Here is a 26134-nt window from a genome sequence, read left to right as displayed (position 1 = left end):
CACGCACACACTCACACACACACGGTTTTTGAACCACAAGCTGGTAGAAAAATTAAGCATAGCATCTGTCATTGTCTGCAATTGGAAGAGAACTGAATAATAGGTGTTTTTCTTCTTTCTTTCTTCAGGTCAAAGTCCTCAGGTTGGGGCAAGAGGGTGGGGGACTCCATGACGCACTGTTTGACATCGCTCTTTCAAACTATTTGCAGAAGAAAAGCATCCAGGAGCAAACACAGTTTTATTGAACCAATATTTACAAACTCCTTGACATCTTGGGCGTTAATGTCAAAAGTTGTGGGATGCTGCCAGACTACTACTACTGCCAGGAAACCTACCAACAGCTACAACCAAACAGATCAAACAACATTTGGTTCAAACAACATTTTTTTTAAATTCAGTAGCTCACAGAGTTGTTAAGGATGTTCATAACTGAGGGTATTGGTATTTCCTTTTTTCTTCTCCCAACAATGCACCCCACATGCCTTGACTTCATCTGGCAAAACAGTGTCCTTTTCAGGGGTATAAAGCTACAATAATGAATAATGAAAACAAAGTAAATAACTGCAGTTTTCAAAATCTGAAGTGTGTACCTGTCCCAAATGTCCCATTCCCAGTTGAATGAGCCCTCCCCCATTTCCATGAAAGGTGTTAGATGTACAAATTCCATTGTATTGGTCCAGGAGAAAATTAAGTGTTAAAAATTCTATTACAGTACAACCATATGGAAACAGCCAGAATGTTAGAGATGATAGGAAGAGAAAAGGTCAATAACGAAGGGACACATTTGTGCACATCCTGTTTACTTCATTTTTAAATGCCTTGATGCATATACAGAACATCAGCTGATTATTTCATCAGCTGGTAGACAGGAGCCAGAAAACAGACATATACAGTAGTTATGACGTATATGGACCTCAAATGGTGGTGCCAGTGTTGTTTCTGGGGGACATGTAGTCCAGACTCACTGGTGCGTGGTGGCAGGGTCCCTCCTGGTTGGGTGAGAGACTGCTGGAGCTGTCATTTTGGTGCAGGATATAGGGCAGGGCCATTTCGTCTCGGCTATCAAGCTGCAAACAGTGGCAGTCTGATGAGCTTACCACAAAGGATGTGCCCCACATGGACTGGCACAAGTCTGTCCCATTGGAGTACATCTGCCCAAGAAAATACAAAAAAGGAATGACCAGGGGTTACGCTCCTGCAAAGGATATTCTATAGGAGGCTATGCATTGCCTTAGAGATTCTCTGACCCTTTTTTGCCACACTTACTTCGTTCTCTTTAACAGCAACAGTAATGTGATTGATTAATATTTTTTTACTTAAGTTTTAGAATCATGAAAGCTCTTAATAAATTCTTAACATTGATTGAATGTTTAGAAAAAAACAAACTCCATACTTTTCCAAATGGCACACAGTCATGTTGACAGTGATTGCCGTCACTGTCAAATTTGAAGTCCGTGAGCCAGTTTTTAGCACAGGTCAGGTCATCCTTGCAAGCATCCAACCTAATGTTACAGGAAAAAAATGACAAGACAATCCAATCATTCTGAAAACAAAGCTCGACATTTGCCTGTGTTGCTTTTAAAATGTGACATTTTACTCATTGGAGTAGTCGTACACTCTTGGACAGCAGCAGTGATGTAGAAGGAGAACCAGGATGCATTTACCATCTGTCACAGAAGCTGGCACAGAGAGGGACCTGTAAGAAGCCCGCAGTGTAGCTGGGATTCATCCAGTGAGCAGTGTATGGGGAGCACTGGTAAAAGCACTCGATCTTCTTCATGAACAACTCACACCTCAAACACAAGACCCAGAAATGTCAGGTTAGGGTTCTTTTACGAAAAAAAAACCCACAGGATCCTTTTACTGTACATTAGCTATTATATGTGAAACATAACTGATGAGAGTGCACATTGAATCTTGACTTTTGCAGACTAAGGTTTAGGTATAGCCCTTGGTCGGGAAAAAAAACAATCATTCTTCAATGAATAAAAGAAACTCAGGGATTTTTTTTTACTTGAATGTGGACTGATAAATCCCTTTTTTATCTCTTTTATTATCCATCTGCCTGAACCATGCTTGGCAACATTTTCTCTGAGTTTCATGTTCTAATACAGTACATACTGAGTGTTCCCAGGAAGTGTAAGAAAACTACTTTTTTCTCAATGGTGATTATGCTATATAAGATTTACATCTACATTTATTTATTTAGCAGACGCTTTTATCCAAAGCGACTTACAAAAGTGCATACAGTAAGTATAGCGACACTACGGGGACAGGATGTGTACAGTTCCACAATGAGACAGTTCTCAGCTGAGAGCAAGGTCTGTTTGAGGACGAAGTACTATCAGATTTGTACAACTACAGCGTATAGGGCAACTAATACGATACACAAGATAATAATGAGAAATGGGTTATTTTTGATCTGAGAGAACATATGTGTCTGCTAATAAGTGGACACTTGTAGCATACAATGGACACTTGTGTTATACATTAATTAGCATACACGTCCCTGCTTGAAGTTTTTATGCAGTGGTAGGCACAGATATTTGATAGTTACCCGTCACTAAGTTGCTGACAGACATTCCAGTGGGTGTTGTCCACTTTCTTCACAGGGGACACAAGCTTCTCAGTGAAGTTACCATGGCAGCAGGATGCTTTAAAAGGTATTGTGGCTTTGTATTTTAGTATTTCATAAATATTCACTGTCGTACTTCAAAAATTTTATCTTGTAGGCATCATGTGTTCTCTTGATGGAATGATTATTTTCATGAAGTAAAACCTCTAGTGATAATTTAAATAAAATGTATTAATGTGATGACAGTTGGTATCAAAATAATGAAAAAGTAATGACCATTTTATTTTTGTATGTGTATTTTATAATAAAGTATATTGATTTTGGATATTGGACATCAAAGTCACTTCAAAGTCACAGCATGACTCAGTCCTGCTGACTTATTCCACCCATCACCACACTAGTGGCACAAAGGCATTGTTCTCTTGACAGTCAGGCATATTAGCCATTAAGCATCACCCAAAAGCTATATACTATTTTTCTAAAAACAAACAAGCACATTTAGACTGATACTAGTAATAGTGTGATACTAGTATATATTATTATAGGTATCATGCCTTCAGGTTGTATGCTTATGAATACAGTGACATATCTGTGAAAAACTGCTATAATGATATTTAAATAAATATCTAACATTTTATGTATCGTATATAGCATTGAAGTCACAATCAGCATTATAATGAAAGAGAAGCTACTCACAGTTAGAGTACAAAACACATTCTTTCATGGTGGTCTCTGGGCTGGGGGATTTCTTGTGGTGAGTCCCGGTCAGACAGGTATCATTTAGACTTAACGCTAAGTCCAGAAGGAGCGCTGCCCCCACCACTGCCAGGTATACCCGCACCCAACTCACTGTCAACACACAAGGTGAAAGATAGGAAACTCCTTTTGGAGGAAGAAACTCTGTATCTTAAAGTTTGAATCCCATTTGCAAAAACAGTGCTAAAATACTAAAAGTAAGAAAATAAAATGATTCTTAATTAAATTTATAATGTTTTTTTTTAGTTATAGATTTTTTTTTCTTGAAAAATGTGAGCCTAACCACAACCACACACAATCTTTGCATTGAATTTGAACCTGCAATAGAAAAAAAAAAAACATGCAGTTTGCCTGATGATCATCTAATTTTTCATTTTTCCTTCATTCATATGTCTATAACAATAACAAGTGGCTATCAAACCATAACTGCCAAATGAGAATACAAATAAAATGAACATTATGTAGTTATCTTATGGACACATATTACAATATGACAGAGGAATCACACTTTGTCATTAACCTCCCTCAGAACAATATCCTTCAAGGGCTTTTTGATTAAATTTTGTATTCGTTTCTAAATACTATTCTGATTATTTTATACGCAATTAACTTTACTAGCTGCATTATTTGGTTCTTAAATTGTACATTAAGTGTGAAACTCACCAGATAGACTGGATTTAAGACTCATTGTGTCCTTGTTTCTCGAAGTCCTCAAATGCCACTGTGGCACTGTGGGCCCCTGATGTCTTCACAAAGTCAACAAGGATGACACTGTACTGTAGACTTTGTCCTCTCACTCTGGTAAAATTGATTTTAAAAAGCAAAACTGAATTCCTTTCAGTCACATGCTAGATTAGAAAGGTTGCGTTACCTTAAACAAATAAGAACTTATTACAATTGACAAAGACTGCTGGCCACATCAAAAACATGGCTAAACTAAACTATGCATGCAGGACAGTTCATTAAGACACTTTTCGGATTAAGAGTGTAGAAAAACCTAGAAACAAGATAATCCATGAATCTTCAATATAACCAATGTCTTCACACAAATTGCTCTTACATTACTTCACTTACTGTGGGAGTACTCATCCCCGTCCAGTATTACTTTTCCATCAACACAGCCACACGATGGTAGCAGAGAAGCAGAAAATAGTTCAGTTGATGTCTCGTCTCATTGTCATGATTTTTGCCGCGCTACATATGGCGACATACATTTTGCCGTACAACAATATGTCCACCAATCCCGGAGCTAGTGCAATTTGAAGTAGCACTCTCAGAGAACATGCGGCCCCAGTTACCTCAGTTTTCACTTTTTCCACACAATGACTATTATTTGGAGTAGGCTTGGGCATAGTGATCAAAAATGGGAGTGTGTACATTTTAAACATCATCACTACCCTAACGCTGCTCTATGTCGTACAGCAATATGGCCGCTGATTGACTCGAGATCAGAGATCCGGGAAGTGAGTCGGTTTCTGCTCTTGTGTTGATAATTGAATGTCTCTACTGCAGCAGGGACCTGCATTTGACTGCTGCTCTCGCATCGGCTAGGCAACGTAAAAATACCAGAGGAATTCTACTGTTGCAGGATATGAAATTCTTGTACATGCAAGACAAGTCCGTGTTGCAGTTAACTATCTGGCTGTTTAGTTTCGCACATTGAGGAGGACACCTGCCAAAAGGAATGACATGTGACAATGACAGTGGCTCGTGCGTGGCTAGCTAGCTAGGTTTAGCTAAACTGGTAGTCAGCTGTGGATTTGGCGGCTAGAGTGAAAATACGCTTTGCGGGGACCAGTTTTGAAAGAAAAAGTGTCTTTTGAATTGAGAAAAGAAGCAGTTCTGCAAGAAATTCCGCCTTTGCTTCTTGTGAGGTTTTTTGTTTGATCTTTGCTGATTACAATTGGCATAGGAGGCGTACCGAAAATGGCATAAGTAGAAACGAAAGACATACAGCTGAGTAAATTCTACCACAGCTAGCTAATGATGAGGACGGATGGCTAGATAGTCGGCATCAACTTCATAGTGTCATGCTAACCTAGAATAGTAGTAACGTTAATCGTTTGTTTTCAACAGTAAATGTTGCATTTTGAAACGCATTTAAATATGGACAGCAACTTCATTTAGCTAGCTAACTAGCTAGCCAGCCGTAGCTAGTAAATTAGAAGTCTGGCAAGCTGGTTAGCTATTTTAGAAGTCTTGACGATAGCTAACTAGTTTGGTATCTCTATCAAGACTAGCGAGCTAGGTAGCCTGCATGTCGACAAATGTTCGGTGTTGCAATGCGAGCAAAATCTAGCCAATCTTAGACAGACTAGCTAATTTAGCTGGTTTGCGAATCTCGTAAGGACAGCAACATTTTGAAAGATGTTGATTTGTCTTCGACATTGCTTGCTGGTGCTACGTAGCTAGCTTGCTAGCTTCGATTGCATATTTCTTTAACGGGACTAAAAGTGTTTGAGTTATCTCGCTGGCAAACGTTAACAATGCAAGGCAACGTTAACTTTTATTTATTTGCTAGCTAGCTAGCCACACATGAAATAACTTTTCATTTATTAGAGCAGTTAGCTGGCTATTTTGTTAGCTAACTGCTTAATTCAGCATCGATAGGTAATTTAAACGCCCTCCCACCAATTGAAAAAATGAAGAGGACCGAAAATAAAATTAAACGAAAACTCTGCAATTCGGATCAGCAGGGAAGCGGGACCGATGAAAAGGATGCGGTAAGTTGACAGTAGCCATCTAGTGTAGGTAATTGGCTTGTTGGCTAACGTTTGTCTCAGGTTGAGTTGCACATTTTGCACAGTTTGGCCTCACAATAAATATAAGCAAGAGCTAATGCTTTCATTTACAATAGTGTGTTTATTTTAGTCTGAAAGGACATGGAAATGTTTTCTGTTATTTTGTGATGCGGTTTAGCGAATCCCTCAAAACGCGACGAATGCACTCAGTGGTTGTGTATGCTAGTCAGCTAGTTAGTTGGCTAGCCACACTGCAAGTTAGCTGATGACAGATCTCTTTCCCATGAGGAATGCATGTTGTTAGCTGCCCTTACACCGGTGCGAGTTTTCACTAGAGCGATTTTCTTAGCATCAACAGTAATTATGTTGAGTTTTATTTCTTGCGCAGATTGCACTGTATACGAGCTGGGTTGGTCTTAATATTTTTTCGACGGATTAAAATGTATACGTGGGCAGTTAAAAGTGTAAAAATAAAAGGCAGGGCAGTGCGACGAAGGTATTCTCAATTTCACAGTTTATTGAAGGATGGCTGGTGCTGTAGACAGACAGTTCCAAAAGAGAACCATTTCTTTTTCAAGCAAGTTGCATCAGTGCAGCTGACCACAGAAAATTTCAAGAAACTTCGAGAGGGTTCTGTGCGTAGTGTCAGCCGGAATAGCTGAAAATATTAATTCTCCAGAAGTTTAAGATTCAAGGGCTTATTGTGTCGTCTCCTGTGAAATGAGTCATTTTAAGCAGCCCGTATATTGTTAAAGAATGTGAAATGACGTCTCTGTGCTGAGGGAGAAACATGGGCATATTTTGTCTCGAGGTGCATGATAAAAGGGATATGGAGTTACAAGATCAGGTATTTGTGCGTCTGTGGGCAGTAGGTGGTTGGTTCTGATGGTTTGAGGATTTTGTCTGGTACCAATGTGGTTGGTACATGTATGCACGGTTGGCTTGGACCCAGCACAGGAATCTGAGGTAATGCAAAATAGAAATGTCTTCTCGCAGAATTAGTTGCACACAGAATGTGGCATAAGACAGGACTACTGCATTACCTCATCCGTTTCTTTCATCAGACAGATCATGCATGGCGCGTAAACACAACATCTGGTAAAGTTCAGCCAAGAATGAAAAAGTGCCTGGGTGTGGCACTGAAGGTGCCGAGATTAATAGCAGATAGAGCTGCGCTGTTTTGCTACAGAGAAATTGCATGGCTTGTCAAGATGTGGTTGAAGACAAGCAGCGAGCCAGAGGCGTTGCCGTAGCCTGGCTGCATTTTTTTCAGGCTGCACCTTAAGCGCAGGAACTCTTGACGGTGTAGAGCCAGTCTCTCTGTGCGCCGTGTTGCCCTGTCCCATCAATCCAGGCAGCGTGCGACAGTAGCAGGATCGAGTGTGGCACAGCCTCTGTTAATGTGACCCTGTAATCAGCTGTTCTCTGCTCCCTACCGCAGGGGCACACTGCACTGACAGGCTGTGACGTATGTGTGCACTCCCCTGGCTCTTGGGTCTCTTTCAGACCGGTTACTGCTGGTACACTGTGCCCCCCTGTGCTAATACCAGGAGTTTTCTCTCCGTCTCTCTCTCGTTTTCTCTCTCTGCTGCGTGCTTGTCTGTGGTTGTCCGCTGAGCAAAATGAGGCAAAATTAGCTACATCCAGGGCTGGTTTTCAGTATAACAGGACTAGCTGTGCCACCGTCTGCTGCATAGCACATCTTGCTCTTTGTTTCATGACCAAGGAATGCTTTGGCTTTCACATTATCAGGTGTGGAAAAGCTAAACGAAAGTATAGGCCTTCATTTCAAAACCCGCCTTGCCAGTGCGCTGTTTGAATTGCTCATGTAGGGCAATGCTAATCCCTGTTTAATAGATGGAATGAATTTAACGCTGGTATTTTGCCACCATAGGCTTTCTGTTTTTAGTAGAACACAGGATTGGTGCTAATTCTCTCTGTCAGTTCACACTGAACTCATTTCAATTAATTTCAACTCATGTCACTTTCCATTCCAGCCCCCCTGCATCGACATGATTTGTATGGCGAGAGCCCGTTGATTTCCCTATTGTTGTGCAGGCACATCTGGAGCTATTAAGCTGGCCATGATATAAGCGAGGTTCATTTAACATAAACATCTAAGGCTATTGTTTCAAAAACAGCGTGACAAAAAGAGGTTTGGGAAATGAAACTATTCTATTAACTGGTTCATCTGTAATGGCCCACAAGCTTTGTTTTATAAGATGCATGGCACATGGACGTTTTCAGATGTTTTTTTTTTTTCCTCAGAGATCTGCTGTTTCTCTGGTGAATGTTACAAGAATTTCTCTAAATTAATTGGTTTTTATCCACTAGGGCCTAACATGCCATGTGGCAGAATTCGGGTTGCAAGGAGAAAATGTCAGTGTGTAATGGTTTTAGTTGTGGCTTCTAATTGGCCAGATGTGGTTCATATTGAATGCACCAGGGGACTTCCTCGGAGCCCTGCTTAGCGTTTCCCGTCGAAGTATGTTTTTGATGTCCAATGGATTTCAGATTCAAATTTTGAATAAACAGCTCATTTTTATTGACTCGGTGGGATCTTCTGCAGCGCGCTGTGCTGTTCCTGTAAGACTGTGTAGAAAACAGTGCCGCTATGTGCTGCGTCTCCTTCAAGATATTTGTGCGCGGGGAATAGAGGAGTGCTGGATGAAAGCCTGGGCTTCAGTCCGATGCAGACTGTACCCTTCAGCCACAGGCCAGCGCAGTGCATTCATAACATCGCCCTTTAGAAATGCAAATGATTATGTGCAGCCTGGCACCAGCTTCAGGTGCAGTGTCGTGTTGAAAAAAAAATTGTTTTTAAGGAAGTCACGTTGGCACAAAATACCAGAATAAAGCAAACTTCAGTTACTTGTAAACAGTGAAAATGTAAATGGAGAATTGTTTTGTCAGGATATATGCTCCATCTGTAGAATGTGAAAGGGTCATGTCAGAAAGGGTTATTGATTATACCCTCCGGGATTGTGACCAGAAGTATCACACTGTCCCACTGATAGTGCATAGTGGGTAGCTCTGTTCTGTACCAGTGATCCAGCTTCACTAGACAAGTGGCAGGCGGTAGTAGCAGTAACAATGGCTAGTGTTTTTACTCAGTGTCACTCCCTTGCTCGCCTTACCCTTAAACTCAAAACACAATGTGTGATGGAAGGCGGTCCCTCTGATGCTGTGTATTTATTGACATTTTCTCTTGTAAATACGTAGTGTTTATATCACAGCTTCTTCCTCTGATCAGTTTGGGTGAAGACACAATGGCCAATGGACTCTTTGAGCGGTTGCCATGGAAAACATCTCAGATATTTTACTAAGCAGATTTGTGTCTTCAACTGCTGCTTCTCTGCACTGCATTGCCCTTTATTCCTTTCTTGTTTTTATTATAAGAGGCCCTTAAGGAGTGGGACTTAAAGCTGCCAAATTGCTGTTGGTGCGTGTCTTCCATTTATGTGTGCCTGTGTACACATGTGCTGGTAAAATTTTAACAGGATTTCAGTCATCAGTTACCTGGATCAGTATCTGGATGCTTTTTAAAATAACCAAAAAATGAACAAATTCAATGTTTAGGCCTATTCCCTCTTATTAATATTCATGGAGACCCTAGGAACGCTACATAAAATAAGATAATTCATTGACATCAATTGGTCTGTCTGAAAGTGAGCGTGAATGCAGGTCTCCTTACATTGAAATATTATTTATACGGAAATGCGATGCTTTGGGGGTTGGGGGGGGGGGTAAACAAGTGTGATTTGAATATGTGTTCCTGGGGATCTATAAAATATTCAAATAGAAAATTATTTAAATGTGTGCATGCCTTGCGTGTGTGTGTGTGTGTGTGTGTGTGTGTGTGTGTGTGTGTGTGTGTGTGTGTGTGTGTGTGTGTGTGCGCACAAGAACATGATTTTGGAACTGCTACACAATTTACACTCTGAGACTCAGTCTCAGACTCCCTGTAGTGCCACCAGGGCAAGGCTTGGGATGATTTCATGTAGGAAGTGGTGATGTCCTGCGAGGGTATCATCTGCAGGTTTACCCAGTGCACAATGGGCCAGTGTTTTACCTTGTTCTTTTCAAAGAAAGCAAAATATTAACTCTGCCTTGCCCAGGATTGATTTACCTGAATTTGCATTCCTGCCTGGCAACTTCCTCATCACTGGTTAATTTAAGATGTAGTTTATTGCCCTTTTTTTCCATATCCGCTATGATGTAGTGGATCGTATAGCATGGTTGAAGACAGGCCCATGGCTCGCAGCTGGAAAATTAGCTTGATGAATGTGGGCAATGAAAATAATAAAACTAATTAAGCAGAAAGCTACAATCTAATGAATGAGCGAAAAGGCAGGAAGTATGTTTGCCTCTTAGCCGTTCCCCTTTCTCATTGTGTTGATAATCTGCACCAGTAACAGAGATTGCTTGTTTTGCCAGCAAAGAGTAACAATGAGCTCCCTTTGGGAGACCAATTAGCCCAGGCTTTGAGATGATTGACAGCTGAAGGGATTAGACCTGGTATTGTGTTTAGGTGGAAGCAGGCCGGAGATGCGGCTTAAGCCCTCTGAGAGGCTCCCTGGATCACTGTGTCACACTGCAGACCCCCGGGGCCCCCTGCAGTGTGCCACGGGAACGTGTGGGGAGCCGCATGCCACGATTCTCGCCGCGGAGGCCTGCTCTCCACGCAGCTCTTCTCGGAGATCTTATTACGGAGCTCCTGCGTGATGTGGGGTGTGGGAGGCTGGATGCCGCTGGGACTGGTCCTCCAAGCAGCGTTATTTGAGCCCTTCACATCGAAACCAGCTTTCGGGTCTGCCGTTTCGAAGGAATGTTTTCGCTACTGAATCTGCACGGGTTGACATTAATTTTTGTGCTCTTGAATGTAAAATGACTCAAGATGCTTTGTTTAAATAATGGCAATGTTGGTGCCTGCTCGTTGATGTTACAGTTGTTCTCATAAACTGAGAGTAGCATTTTTGTGTTTATGTAAAGCCTTGATTAATTTGGTTAAAGCTAGCAAAATGACGAGAAGTAATGTGTGCGCTTATTTGAGGTGCTGACAGTGTTTAAAATCTGATTTGGATCGGCACTTACCTTGTCTGTTTGTTACCCCATACAGAATGGAAACTTTCGCGGATAAATTCTTTGAGATTATTCCAGTGTTTTGTTGGCGTCAGGACAAGACTGAAGAGAGGGAAAAATGTGGCACAGATCCCTGTTGTTAGCACATTGCAGTAATGCCCAGAAGATGGTTGATTTGTTCCTCGTGAAAGTTTATTACCATGTTGAACACCTCAAACAAACACAGTTCTTTTTGTGCTGTCGCTGAGTGACGTTTTGTCTGTTGCAAGGCGTGCTTAAGTTAAAAGCACTGCAGATGTAGGTCATTGTGGAAAGTGTTTCATCCTGTTTAAAGAACTCCACAACTTTTACACCACTCCATTTATTTTCACCTTTTTTCATATAAGTGCAGTGTAAGTGATTGTCCAAATATAACACCTATTTGTCAGCTGTGCACTGTGCAGTCTTCACTGTACCTACCTCCAGCCTTGATGTCAGTCATCTCACAGGCAACCACAGTATGAATCCACAATTGTACACGGTCCAATGGAGAGAGCTCTGGCATTCCATATTTTACCCTACCGCTTCACTAGGAAAAACCCAAATCTTTAAAGAAGAAAAATGAGAAACTCAGGCGCTAGCGCAGAAGTGGTACCAGCTAACATTCCCATTGGCTGCTGGCCTCCTCTGATCCAGTGACATTAAGGACTAATGAACCTGAATGAAGCCCCGTCTCCAGCTGCGGTGTGAGGGCTGCCAGACCCACAGGCCCAGGAGGATTGAACTGGGGCCAGAACGCGCTGTAATGCCTCATAAAGGGGTCACCAGGGAGAAATGAAAGAGGGATGCACTGCTGCAGAGAGTGGGGGGGGGGGGAGCAGAAATGATGGACCCCATAGACGTGTAATTACTTCACCGGTCCCACCAATCTGAAAGCAAGGTTTAATGCATTCGAGACACAGGCGCCTGATTGGATAGGATCAAATCAGAATCTCTATAGTCAAATCATTCTGTGCGTATGATAACGGGTACCGATGGTCTAGGACGGAAGGTGACTGTTAGCTGTGTGGGTGTGTCTGTTCAGGAAGCTGTGTGGGACACAGCAGTGTAGCAGATTTCAAAGAATTATTCAGGCAAACTCATAATCCTGTAAACATGTAAGGCCTGTTTTGGGTGCTTCAGAGGGGGGCAGATGGCTGAATCTCCAGGCTCTGTAATGGACAGCAGTTAATCAAACAGGAGGATGCAGGCTGCACTCAGGCTGCTTAGCAGTGTCATTGTAGAGGGAGGATTCATACTCTGTGAGCATTACAATCGGGCTCTCATTGCTGTGAATGCAGGCCAGTGTTCTGCCTATAATGCATGGCTCCGTACTCCTTTCTGAAGTCTTCTGCAACAGAGCACAGCTCTTCATAACGACCCACGTCACTCCTAACGTTTTAGGGTGGTGTGGGTATAGACAGTGTGGCATTTTTTATTGTTTGCATGGCTGAAAAAATCCGCTTCCTTTAGTGTTTTATTTAAGCAGTGGAAAAAAAAGCCAGGATTGTGTAATCTGTGTGTTGGCAACCTCATGATAGAAGGAAGTATAAACACTTACTGTAATGGAGGGCCTTATCTCGCATTAAAATAACAGCTCGTTGAGAGGTGATTTATTTGAACGATGTGAGTGTGATTGCAGCATTGACATTGCTTTTTTTATGGACAGGCTGACAAGGTTGACACTTCACTGCTGCCATTGAGGGTCCTGTAGGTGCTTTTGAAAGGACCTTAAGTGAAAAATCAACAAATAGACTTAACAGCATAACAAACAAAAGCGACTCAACAAACAGCCATGTGGGCCCGGGACGCTGTTGCTGCACTGGAGGGAAGGGAAACAAGATGAACCAAAAAAGCGCAACAACAAAAGCATCGAAGTCACAGCGCTGTGCCGTTGTCAAGTCTAAAACATTTTTCATCTTGATCAGTTAGAAGGCGATTTATGAGATCTTATCCTCTGCCCGCTTTTACTGTCGGCCCTCGGCTCTGCAGCTGTTGTGTCCGGGGGGGGGGGGGGGGGCTGTGATGTTATTGCCAGGGGACAGGTGACATTTTTTTGCTCCATCTGCGCTGCTGTGGAGGGGGTCCTCCTCGGCCTGCGGTGACTCACCCGGCTGCTCTCTGCTCTGTTTGCTCTGGCTGCTGTGTGAGCCCTGGGGAGTGAGAGCTCGCTCCCTCCTTATGAAACGCGGAGCGGTCTTTGGCCCGGGCCGCCACCAGCGGAGCCAGGGGGGACGGCGGGAGATGATATACTGAGAGCGGAGCGGGGAAGAAATGAGAATTCTTTCTGTAGATGGAATATTCGCTCCCGCTGTGAGGAGGAAGGCGTGTGGAGAGATAGAGACGCGTGGGCGATGTCCGAGGCGAGGCGCGAAGCGCCGTTTCAAAATGGCCGCCCTGTCCCCGCTGCTTTCCCCCTGTCTCCCCCCCTCGTAAAGGCGGTGGGTGTGAAGGATCGGCGTGGGGGTTTTCGGCCTGCGGAGCAGGGGAGGCTCAGGAATGTGGCTTGCAGGAGCCTGCCCTGGCCTGGCCTGCAGGCTGGCTGGAGAGCTCCGGAGCAACCGTGCATAGCCTAGCAACAGTAAAGGCTTGTCAGACACACGCCGCACTCTCCCCAGCTCAGGTCCCTGCAGCAGACTCCACAGAGGTGGGGGGACACAGCCCTCTTTGCGTTATGACTCCCTGACAGGCTGCCATACAGAGCACAGATTTGCTGTTACACAGAGGTAATAGCGCTAGCAAGAAATGGCATGGGGTTAGAAAAGTGTAGCATAGTGGTGAGGAGCAGGGCTTGTAGCCAAAAGGTTGCTGGTTTGAATCCCTGCTGCGGCATTGCTTCTGTACCCTTGGGACAGGGTGCTTAATCCAGGGTTGCCTCAGTAAGTGCCCAGCTGTATAAATGGATAATATGTAAAAAAAACTGTACCCTGTGTAAGTCACTCTGGATAAGAGGGTCTGCTAAATGCCGATAATGTAATGTAACGTGTGGCGTAATGTATTGAAAGGAAGGTGGACCCCATTGCCTGTGCACCCAGACTTGCTAGGCCGGTGATTGAGAGAAGGAGGTGTGAGTTTGACAGGCGTACTGGATTCGGGGTATTTGACCTGCATTTGCAGCTTGCAGGTGCTTCCCAGCCTGCAGACACATGCACCCGCTTGCAAACCGCGAGCCGGGGGAACGTGGGCGGAGCAGGCGGCCGGCCTGCCAGGTGGCGCCTGCCGCCTTTCAGAGCCGGTGGCGCGGGCGCTGTTACGGCCCAGCCGTGTCTCTGAGCCCCGTCTTTCACATGTCGATATCTCGTTTCCCATTTGTTTGGACGAGAGTCAAGTGCGAAAGGCAGTCCCAAGGTTGAAGTGGGAGCGAAGTGTTTCGGGAAGCAGGTTTTTCCCGGGGCCTTGAAGTGAGTGAGTTATGCCTCCCTGGCAGAGTCTGCGCACGGACTCCCTGTGCCCCCCCCCCGGGGTTAGACCTCTTGCTCGCTCTCTCCTTCCCTGCTTTTTCCCTGCTTTCTCTGGTTTCTGCCGCTCGGATGACTCACGTTAAGGAGGCGTGCGGTGAGCGTATGTAAACATTCGAGCATGAATCACGTTCCGTCGGGTCCCAAGGTTACGCCAGCGCCAGGCCGCGGCTATTAACCCTTGGGCTGCTGCCATCAGGAGGAGCGTCACAGTTGGAAAACAACAACATCCTGCTTCCTCTGGTGCGGGGCGCTCTCTCTCTCGGCGTGTTTATTCCATTCCCTCTGATCGCAGATAGTGCAGAGATTGCTGCTCTGGGATCTGGAAGCCGCCGCTGGAAGGAAGTCCGATTGTACACCTCCCCAACAGCTGCTTTACAGTTTGAGAAAGTTCATCTCTGTGAAGCATATTCTCCGTTATGTGAGACGGTTCCATGGAGCATTTCACAGCGCGCGGGTTTTGTGACGAGGAGACGGTCTTAGCTGACCGATGACAATGAATTCATTGTTGATCAGAATCGGATTTTGATTCATGTTAACTGAAAAGATGCTAATTAAACTTTGGTATGTAATTATTAATAGATAGAAGTTCTGTTTTCAGGAAGTGTGAGGGTACATCTAGATCCTACTGTCAGCTCCCATTCTTTGGGACCATAATGTGCAATAATGGAGAATGAAGCCTACCATTGTTATGGCTGGAATAAAATAATACAACATTATCTATCGTAATTGTGTAATTCAGTCTAGCGTCATAGTTGTACTAGACTCTCTACTTCTTCTGTCCTTAGTTTGTAGTGATTAATGGTCTATCGAGTATGGTGCGCAAAACCATTTGTATGGAAAAGTGACTTCGTGAACCTGGAAACCATGAGCTCTACATTAGTCATGCTTAGCTGGCAAAGTATCCAGTGAAAAGACTTGATATGCTGCTATGTCATTGACAGCAGGGATAGGTCAGTGCCAGCCAATGAGGAAATTGCTGACTGTATTTCCTGGACAGCGAGGAGGCAGGGTCACCGTGGTCATGTTGACGTGAGGTGCAGTGTTGAGCGTGGGGAACGCTCAGTGGTGCGTTCAGCATTCAGGCCGAACGGGCAGCAGTGTCAGGCCAGGCTAACAACACTCCCAGACCAGTGAGTGTGAGCACAGCACAAGCCCTACCTCAAGTTAACTTGTGCAAACCGATTAGACGGCCCAGAAACAAGGGGCCAAGTACTACACATCAGTCACTAGATCCAAATCCAAAACACGCTGCGGTGCTGCATGGAAAAATTAACAGCAAGCGATACAAGTAATGCAAGCGGCAGGTGTGGGGGGTGGGGAATGGGGTGGAACCGACATGCAGTTTCAGGAGGTTGGTCTTCAGTCTGCGTTAGAAGATGGCCAGCTATTCCTCTGTCACCGCTGACGGACCAGTACAGACAGGGATTGTGTCTGAGAGGAGCGAGCCCGACAGGGTGGGACAGTTGCCCCGTAGTTGCAGGGCATAGAGATCTGACTAAGTAGCAAGTAACTGAAGTGTCTTGTTTTTGTCTTTATTCTTCCGGACTAACTTTTTTCGTGGCCTGAGAATGTGTTGTTTATTTTCAAAGACCTCCACTGGTAATACATTTCTTTCGTGAATGGACATTTTTGAGTTTTTAGCAGGTCCATAGCTTGATTACAGTAAGTAAGAAATGTAGAGACAGTCAGAGGTCAGAATCCTTCATCCCCTGGTAACATTTAGTTCTGTAAGTACTGAACTAATTCTGACCAATAGTAGAGCTCACCTATTTCCCATTTTTTCCCAAAGTAACTGAAGTGTCTTCTTTGTGTCTTTCCGGGCTAACCTGGACGCATGTCTAAAATGTTCCCTCCGAATGGAGCTGTAGGTATCTGCTGCTGCCTCTGTGGAAGGGCAGTGCTGGGTGAGACGTAGTGCCCTTTAAAGCTTTCTGTTGCTGTTTTGGGACACACCCGGCAGCGTGGCTGTGCTGACCTCCACCCGCACCGACGGGGCACGGCCGAGCACAAAGGAGTCCCGATAAATGTGGAAAAAGTCAGTCAGCCATTCAGTGCACTCAAGCAGCCCTTGCTCGGATCCGAATGTGTCATTTGCATGAAGCGAAGGGGGGGAGGGGGCGGGGAGGCTTTGAGTCTTCGGGAGGGAGAGCGATTGTCTCTCTTTACCACATGTAAAGTGGGAAGCAATTTTACGAACTCAGAAGGACAATAGGCGGTGGTGCCGGAGTGGAGAAGCATGCGTGCTGCTGGTAGCTGATTAGCCATCGGTTAAACGTTTCCATGCGTCTCTGTATGCTAAAGAGGCTCCGTATGGCTGAGCCTGTGGCCTGCCGCGGGTTTGGCAATTAAACTCCCAATGCGGTGTGATCTCGGGTATTAGTGCCGGTTTCTGTTGCTGCCTTTTTTTTTTTTTCACAATTTATTTCCTGGGGCAAAATGACGATGCCCTGGCTGATTCTGCGGTGACATTTGTACACAGAATTTCTCAACCCCCCCCCCCACCCGGCCCCCGGTCACCCACGTTTCTGAGTATCTGCCCGTCTCTACCCCAAAAGCAGCTGAGTGCCCAAAGTGCAAATCAGGATCCCGTAATTAAAACTGCCGGCAGATCAAAGTGAATCTCTGCCCGTCCTCCATCCCTGGGCATGCACTGTGTAATTACAGTGAGCGCACCAGGATTAGAGGGTTTATGCTTTTTTGCCGTCACTTAATCTGTATTGAATTAAGCCTGCCGTAGGTTTTGCGGCAAAGAGGCAGCCCTTCTCAGTTATGAAGCTTTATAGTTTGGGCTTTGCTGATATTTAGGTTACAGAATAGTTGGTTGTTACTAACCGTTACCTGAGTGTGCCGAAATGTGCTGACTGTAGTTAGGGAGTGCTTGAAAATGGAATTCAAGGGGAGTCAATGATGAAACAATTTGGTCAGTTTTCTGCTTTTCATTAAAAGTGATTAACACAGAAAACCACATTAATGCCACCTCAGCATCCACACGCTAAGAACAAGAATGCCTCGTTTGAACCAGCTAACTCCTCCATTACCTGGAAGTAATAAGCATCGCAAAGCACAAGCTGTGCGTGTGTGTGTGCCTGTGTGTGTGTGTGTGTTTTTGTTCTTGCTCTGAAGCTTTGTGTATAGGGCTGCTTCTCATTTCTTCCTGGGAGTTTTTGGGCATATTCACATGACGAGAGACCCAGATTGTTCATATGTGGCAAGATCTTGGTAACCATGTTCCTCCTTTGGATGATTGTGCTTGTTTGTGTTTGTGTGTGTTTGTGTGTGTTTGTGTGTGTCTGTGTGTGTTTGTGTGTGTTTGTGTGTGTTTGTGTGTGTCTGTGTGTGTTTGTGTGTGTCTGTGTGTGTGCATGTGTGTGCATGTGTGTGCATGTGTGTGTCTATCTCTATGTGTTTTGTGCCTGCTCTGAGGGTCTCTGTAAAGGGGCATGTCTAATTTTGCCCTGAGTGTGTTTGCTCATACTCACATGAGGAGAGACTCAGATTGGCCCTTGTTTTGTGACTTACAGACAGATGGTTCATATGTGGCAAGACCTTGGTAATGATGTTCCTCCTTTGGATGGTTGTGTGTCCGTCTGTGCATGTGTGTATGTGTATATGTGTGTGTGTGTGTGTGTGTGTGTGTGTGTGTGTGTGTCTCGATATGTGTTTAATGCCTGCTCTGAGGGTCTGTGTAAAGGGGCACTACTAATCAGCACTTCTGATTTTGCCTGAGTGTTTTGGTCAGGAGAGACTCAGAATTCGGCCCTTGTGTTTTGACTTATAGACAGATGGTTCTTGTGTTGCAGGACAGCCGTGTTCCTGCGTTGGATGAGTGTGCGTTTTTGTTTGTGTGGGTGCCCGCTGTGTGTGGGTGCCCGCTGTGTGTGGTTGGTGCAGGAGGAGCGAGGCCCCGCTGTGCCACGTTGAGTGTGACGGACAGCAGGCCGCGGGGAGCTGGGCGCTCCTGCCCTCTCCTCGGACAGCAGCAGCTGGGCCGGCAGTGTTTGGGGGCGTATTGATTCAGGCTGAAGCAGAGAGTCTGCTGCAGCGCTGGCCGGGGCTCAGACTGCTGTCTGCAGGCAGGGACGCAGGAGACTCCAGTTCCACCCTGCATTGCGCAAGCTGGGTGGGAGCTGGGAAATTTCCTCTGCTGAGGAGAAGACGTCTAACCTTACCGCACAAAACGGGGGACGACCTGTTCTTTCTGCGCTCTCCTCCCCTACCGTTATTCAACAGAGCAGTACCCCGGGCTGTTAAATTTTTCAGGCGCAAAATAACTTTTCACTTAAGCGAGGGATAAATAAAAGTTGACATTTTAAACATTACCTAGGTCTGATAAACTGGATCTCTCTTGAAGAAGAGGTGCGCAGTGTCCCTCCACCCATGTCTGTTTGTTGATGCTCTGGCACTGGAAGTGACGTGTGGCCCTCGCTGGCCTAAACTGGTGCTGCACATCGGCCCGCAGGCGCTTGGATTCTCAGCACTGACGCGTCTGTGCGCTGGGACCCGCAGCGCTCTGGGCAGGAAGCTTCGTTTCTGCTCGGACCGCCTCGGGAGAACGTTACAGAACTCACACGTTTTTGTTCTAATTGATTCTCCCCAATGCGCCGAGAGAGGCCTGAGGGAGGAAATTGTCTTAGAGGGCAGGAATGCGTTTTGTCATAGAGAATATAAACGAAGGAGCTTGGGCCAAGAGGCAGGGTTATGTCAACACGCAGCGCACTGCTATGAATGGGAACACAGGCGCAGAGCTGGGAAGAGGCCTGTGTGTGTGTGTGTGTGTGTGTGTGTGTGTGTGTGTGCGCGTGCATGCGCTTGACTAGCAGTGTTAGTTTGTTTTCTGGTTTAATAGTCTCCTTCTGTTTGGATTTTGGCTGAATTGCTCACATAAGACTTCTTTCTCCCTCTGTGGTGGTGTTGTGGGCTATTCCTCTTCTCTCTTCAGCCTGACTGTGCAGTGAATTGTTCTGATTTAGAGAACTGAAACAGAAAGCTGTATGGAGGTGAAGAAGCCAGCGTTCCCAAGCAAACATGCTGTGTCTCAAACATGCTACAGCACCCCTGCTAATTTTCCCCTGGCTTAATGACTGGTGTGTCTTTGGTAGGTTATACCTTACTCTTCCACACAGATAGGTCTGCAGTAACTGCTCATGGTCTTTGCAAATGAGTCCTTTTGCAATGTCTTATTTGTGTCAGAAGTAATTGGATTATGAGACAAGGACGTTTTGATTATGTTTGACCCCCACCAATGAGGAAGGAGAAAAGGGCCTGCTTGGAGTTTGTGGAAAGACTGTTTTGGAGCCACCACTCATCAGCTTTGAAAACAGAGTAAGTGTAACCAGGACCTAAGCAATGGCCAAACAGCTCATTATCACAGTCATTCTGTGGAGCGTGTAGAACCATGATTTATGACATTGTGCTTTAAAACCCAAGTTACATCATATAGTAACTTCCAGCTAATCCAAAAATCATGTATGAGGAGAAGTCTGCAAATGACCTTTTTCTGCGCATTGGGCATAAGGAGAAGCGGTGGTGAAACATGATCGAGGACAGATGCGAATACCTGATCCGAGCACGCAAGCCTGAGCCCAGCTCTCCTCCGCGCAGGCCGGTCCCGCTGCCCTGATGTAATGCAGTGTAATCCTAACCGCTGAGAACCAAACCCTGAGTAAACGGGCAGTAAATCTGAACCGAGCCCTGTTCTCTCTCATTCGGCGGCGGCGTAATTTGGGGCGAGCCCGAGTCGGGCCTGCCCGCGGGATCAACAGGGTCCGGGGGCTAGAGACGTGAGGGGGGGGGGGTCCCGTCTGCGCTGCTCTGGGCCCCTCCAGCCCCACGCACTCCCTCCCGCCAGAGCGGGTTCCCATGGAAACACGCCCCGCTGTTATTGATGATCAGAGACTGTAAAAGCCTCTGGCGCAGTCGGGCCTCGGATCCCTCCCCGGGCAGCCTGGGCTCGTTCTTTGCGGGACATCTGGAAGCGCTGAATAAAACCATGATGAATGGCTGCCATGTTGGAGAGGAAGTCTACCTGCTCTCTGTTTCCTCTCAGAAAGCCGGTGCTCCTTACATCTAAAACACGCCCGAAGATGAAAGGCTGTTCTCAAGCAGCGGCTTGCTGGAGAGCGCGAGTTGTCAGGGGGCTGAAAGTTCACCGAATGAAATATGGGAAGGACTTAAGTTCGCATTAGAGTGGCAACCTGACCCCTCAGAACTTCAGCACTGCTATGGTACACAACGAGCCTTTAGGCAAACCACGTGTTCTGTGCTGATCCGCATGAGGTCACTGGTATGTCTTGCTGAAATTTTCTCGGACGGGAGGAAGTGGTATGTAGTTTATGTTAATTAGCGTTGAAAGAATCCAATTTTCTGGGCAGGTTTTCCTGTCGGGCCAGGCCGAGGCACGCAGGATGCCTGCGACTGCCGGGGAGCTTTTTCAGTCCGTCCCGGGTCTTTGCTCAGCAGCATTCCTGAGAAGAGCCCTGACCGCCCTGACCCCGGGGGCCCGCCCGGCACCCTGAGCCCGGCCAGAGACCACAGTCGCAGCCACCTCACTGCCGCTGCAGCGTCCAGAGAGCCTCGGTATCCGGGCCTTTTTCCTCCCTGTGGGATGTTCACACGGGTAAATCGCTCCTCCCTCGGAGTGCAATGGTTTTTATGATGTCTGGCACCAGGGCTGTGTTTTTGCGAGTAGCCTTGGGGATGGGGGAGAGGTGTGTCTGAGCGGGAGGGTTTGCATACAGTCAAATGAAGGCTCTGCAAATGAGTGCCTGGTCTATTCTGTACTTCCCACAGTTTGTGAGAAACGCAGTGCTGGCCTTGGGGGCTGTGGAGGCTGTACTGAAGGCAGTGCGGATGAAGTTTAGGGCAGCTGTGTGGCGTAGTGGTAAAGGAGCAGGCCTCGTAACCGAAAAGTCACTAGTTCAATTCCCTGCTGGGGCACTTCCGCTGTACCCTTGGACAAGGTACCCACAATTGCCTCACTAAATACGTAGCTGTCTCAGTGGATCACACTGTAACCTATGTAAGGTGCTCTGGATAAGAGCATCTGCTAAACGGCAGTAACGTAATGTTTTGCTTTGGTGGGCAGTGGGCTTGTCTCCATGTTGGCTCCAGACGCGGGGCGGGCCTTGCTGATTGGTGGTGTCTGGATGAGAGCCGGATACACTGCAGACTGCTGATTCACACCGCAGTCCAGCTCCCCGACCCCCCCCCCCCCCCCCCCCCCCGCAGTACCGCACTACCGCACTGAGCTGTGGGTCTCACTCTGAGCTGTGGGTTTCAGCTCTGCAGCAGGGCAGGTTATTTCTGGAAATGCACAGGGACGCGCGGTCTGCAAGTGCTACTCCTCAAAGGCTCTTTTTGTGCACGAACAGTTCCTGGCCGGAAATGGCAATCTGGGGCCCACTTATTTGCCATGTCCGCAAGCGTAGATAAAGCCTTATCAGGTCAGATCCTTATCTGGCGTGGTGTGCATGGTAGCACTTTAGTGTCTGGCTTGTTCGAGTTGTGTTTGCCTGGAAATGGCAGTGTAGCATAGCGGTAAGGAGCAGCAGTGTAGCACAGTGGTAAGGAGCGGGACTTATAACCAAAACGTTGCCAGTTCAATTCCCTGCTGGGGCACTGCCGTTGTACCCTTGGGCAAGGTCGTTAATCCAGAGATGCGTGAGTAAATATCCAGCTGTATAAATGGGTAACATGTAAAACAAAAAAAACTAACTCTTATCCAGAGTGACTAACATAGGTGTCTGCTAAATGCCAATAATGTAATGTAATGAAACAAGGCCGTGTTGGTCTGTGGCAGCCGGTGAACCGCAACTCCACGTCTCCGCAGTGTCTTCAAAGTCAAAGTGAACAGCAGTGCATGAATAAACCTTATCTCTCTGCACAGCGCCGCGCACGCTACCAAAACTCATTTGCTCCATTGTAACGTCCTGGCGGAGATGGTTTTAAATGCTAATGTGCTGGCGTCTGGGTTCAGCTGGGCGGCGCGGCGCGTGATGAAGGCGATGAAGAAGACGAGAGCGGCGAGCAGCGGAGGGGCGGGCCGATCGGCGGGAGGTTAATGAGAGCTTTTCCAAGCCTTTTGTCACGGCGCCGACGGAGGGGAACCCTGGGCCTGCCGAGAACAATCTCATCCCGCACCCCTCTCATTATTCAATATGCGTCCCGATGGGGGGCGGGCTGGCTGCGTCAGCCTGCGGAGAGGACGGTCCTGCTTCCCCCAGCCCCCCATCAGTGGCAGTTACAGTGATGATAAAATGGATTCCTGCAAAAGAAGGGCCCTTTCTCTTTTCCTTTCTGGGCGTTAGAATTTTGGTGGTCTGCACGCCCCCTAGCCTGACACAGGAGACCTGTCCCAGTGCTCAGTGTGTGTCTTTCATTACATTTCAGGACGTTATCGTCATCTAGCAGATGCTGTTATCCAGAGTGACATACGTATGTCACCGATTTACATGTTATCTATTTATACCGCTGGACAGTTACTGAGGCAATTGTGGGTTAAGTACCTTGCCCAAGGGTAGAGCAGCAGTGCCCCAGCGGGGAATCGAACCAGCAACCTTTTGGTTATGAGCCCCGCTCCTTACCTCTGTGCTACACTTTCAGTGTAAATCTTGCTTCTTGTCCCCTGTGATGTCAGCGCAGTGTCGTGGCAGCCCTGTGCTCAGAGGGTGGGACACTGACAGGAGTGAGGACGCCGCGTGGCCACAGGGTTTGGTGAAGGGAGGGGTGTTTCCGCATGAGGGGCCGAGGCAGCAGGACGTGACGGCCGCGGCGGTTAGTCATCGTGGCTGAGGGGCGGAGGGTATCACGAGAGGACGAAAGGACCCCGCGAGTTCACGTGCCCTGACGCTGACGCCCCCCCAGCCCCACCCCCCCAGCGTCCAGCAGCGTCCTCTTCTTTTCATCCGGCTGCAGCTCTCCGGGCTGAGTCCGAGGCAGCGGGGTACAGTGCCGCTCCCTCGCTAATGAAACCATTAGTCACAGTGGACAGCGGCGCGGAGCTGCTGGCTCAGGGCTGCTGGCTCAGGGCTGCGGCTGAACTTTGCTTCCATTACCGTGCAAAAGGGCAAGGCTGTCAGCCGCCGTGGGCAGGGGGAGCCCGGCTCCTAATGGAAACGGGCTGGGAGATTTCGGCTAATCTCGCTCTCCAAAAGGGCATTGCGCTTACCCACCCCCCCCGCCCACCCACACGCAGCTACATGGAAGTGGTACCCGCCTCTCTCTTCCCTCCTTTCAGGCTGCGGGCGCTCGTGTTTTCGGCGTGCTTTCACACATGCAGCTCGTCGGAAACTGAAAGCGAGAGAGGATACTGAGCTGCTTCACCCGCACATGTCACATTAATAGCTGACTGGTTCACCGCAGCACCACAGTGCAGGTGCCTTCGGTGCGTTCACATGATATGTCAGCGGAAACGCTGGGCTTTTACTGGCCTCAATGTGTTGCGGTTGACTTCGCATACACAAATAGGATAGGCCTGTTTACTTATGGAGTCTGTAATGAATGGATGAAATCCTATCACAAATCGGCCCATCCTGTTGGATGTTTTTGTAAGGATGTGCCCATCCTTACACACCCTTGCGACATAATCCTTCTGTCCTTGCTTGAGAGACTGACTTCAGCTCAGACGCAGGTGGTAATTAGCCTTTGTCGGATGTTTGAGTGAAATGAGCTGGGGCCTTTTGACTCCCACCATTGTGTGGGGCTGCTGCTGGGTGGGGTGGGGGGGTAGACTCCTCTCTGTGCGATGGGAGGTGTAGCTGGTCTGGCGGTACCCCCAGTCGGCCGGGGCGTTCACGCCATCAGATCGCTGCGCGTGCCGCCTGTCGAGCCGGGCCTTTATCTCCCCCTCCCCTGCTGTGGCGCCGCCGGAGAGAGAGACCCGCCGGCCGGGAGGGGAGAGCGGGGCCGCCGCTGCCCCTCACAGCTGAACGGGGCAGATTAGAGAGAGGCGGCAGATAGGACACAGGCTAGGCAGGCAGGCAGACAGGGAGGCAGGCAGGCAGAGAGACGTACAGACAGACAGACAGATTTACATTTATCAGCATTGTGGAGGTGTCTGTGCTAATGGACAGGCGATAGTCATGAGTAGTGCTTGTGGTGCCACGTCCATGCTTAACCTATGCAGGGACCCCAAAAACACTGCGGTGGAGACAGACTTCTTTATCAGTGAGTAGAGCTCAGAATGATTATCCTCTCCAAGTGAAATATGCAGATGCAGAACTCTTCAGCAGGAAGGAGTGTCAAGGAGGAAAGAAAAACATGAAAAATGAAGGCCCCATGTAAGCATTCTTTAATGCTTTTTTTTTTTTTTTTTTTGAATATTGATTTATGTAGGATTTATGGAAATGGGATCCTGACCTCAAGGTTGTGCATAGCTGACATAGACTAATGACAATCGATGAATGTTTTTGCAGAATATGTGTTTGCAGAATAGGAAAAGCAAAGGCATGGTGCGTGAGAGGAGTTACCATATCTGCTCGGAATAAAGCAGCAGGAGCCTGCACTTTTAGAGCCAAAATGGAGTCTCTCCTGGGGGGACTGTCATTTTAATAATGCTGAAAGGAGCACTTTGTAGAGCCAAAATGGAGTCTCCTGGGGGGGAGGGTGTTTTTTTAGCCATTTTAATAAAGCTGCACTGAGCTCTTTTTCACCAGTGCCTCTGGATCCTGGGAGCGTTCCGCGCGCTTATTTATTTCTTAATTCGCTAATCCGCACAGATCCGTTCTCTCAAGATGCCGCCCCATATGTGTTGGATTTAGGGGTGACGCTGTGGGGCTCCCTGCGCGGGCGTAGCGGGGGGTGTCGAGGGGTGTGTGCCGCGCCGCGGGATTATCATCTGGAGGCCATCCGGAGTTATCGCGGATTAAATTCCCCCGTTAATTTGTCCGTAATCAGATCTACAGACACGCTGGGCTGGGGTGACCCTCTCCGCACAGCGCAAACATGTGTCCCACCTTCATCCACAGTGTGCTGAAACACGCACACACACGCACAGACACACACACACACACACACACACACACACGCACACGCACACGCACACTCTCTCACACACACACACACACACACACACACATGCACACACACACAGACACACACATGCACACATGCACAGACACGCATGCACACACACACACACACACGCACACGCACACGCACACGCACACACACACACACACACACACACACACACACACACATGCACACACACACAGACACACACACGCACACTCACACACACGCACACACACACGCACACGCACACGCACACGCACACACACACACACACACACACACACACGCGCACACACACACACACACACACACACACACACAGCCCGGCCTTATCTCACAGATGCTCATTTGCAGTGTGAGATGTTCTGGCAGTGTTCTGCACAGGAATTCTTTCTGTTGTGGCTGGAGGGTGCAGGGTGGAGGGGAGTCAGGATTTGGGTGGGGGAGCTGAGAAGCTCGTGTTACACTATGTGACAGGTGGTTACATA

At 47.2% G+C, this 26134-nt stretch overlaps 2 protein-coding genes across 2 annotated transcripts in view; one reads left to right on the top strand and one right to left on the bottom strand.

Annotated features, from left to right (window-relative positions):
* Positions 1 to 781: 781 nt before the first annotated feature.
* Positions 782 to 4086, bottom strand: LOC118773509 (riboflavin-binding protein-like). Its single transcript, XM_036522469.1, has 6 exons — positions 3995 to 4086; positions 3272 to 3424; positions 2558 to 2654; positions 1665 to 1793; positions 1394 to 1502; positions 782 to 1151 (listed from the first exon to the last, which is right to left on the bottom strand). The coding sequence occupies exons 1-6, from the start codon at positions 4017 to 4019 to the stop codon at positions 915 to 917; spliced, it is 750 nt and encodes a 249-aa protein (XP_036378362.1). The 5' UTR covers positions 4020 to 4086; the 3' UTR covers positions 782 to 914.
* Positions 4087 to 5580: 1494 nt separating this feature from the next.
* Positions 5581 to 26134, top strand: part of mast2 (microtubule associated serine/threonine kinase 2) — a 140310-nt gene continuing 119756 nt past the window's right edge. Inside the window, exon 1 of the mRNA XM_036522490.1 lies at positions 5581 to 6054. Coding sequence (XP_036378383.1) covers positions 5974 to 6054 — 81 coding nt within the window. The 5' untranslated portion in view covers positions 5581 to 5973. The remainder of the gene's footprint in view (positions 6055 to 26134) is intronic.

Source organism: Megalops cyprinoides, chromosome 2 (assembly GCF_013368585.1).
Source record: "Megalops cyprinoides isolate fMegCyp1 chromosome 2, fMegCyp1.pri, whole genome shotgun sequence".
Classification (NCBI taxonomy): domain Eukaryota; kingdom Metazoa; phylum Chordata; class Actinopteri; order Elopiformes; family Megalopidae; genus Megalops; species Megalops cyprinoides.
Note: the sequence above shows the minus strand (reverse complement) of the source record. Positions and strands in the feature narration are given on the sequence as shown.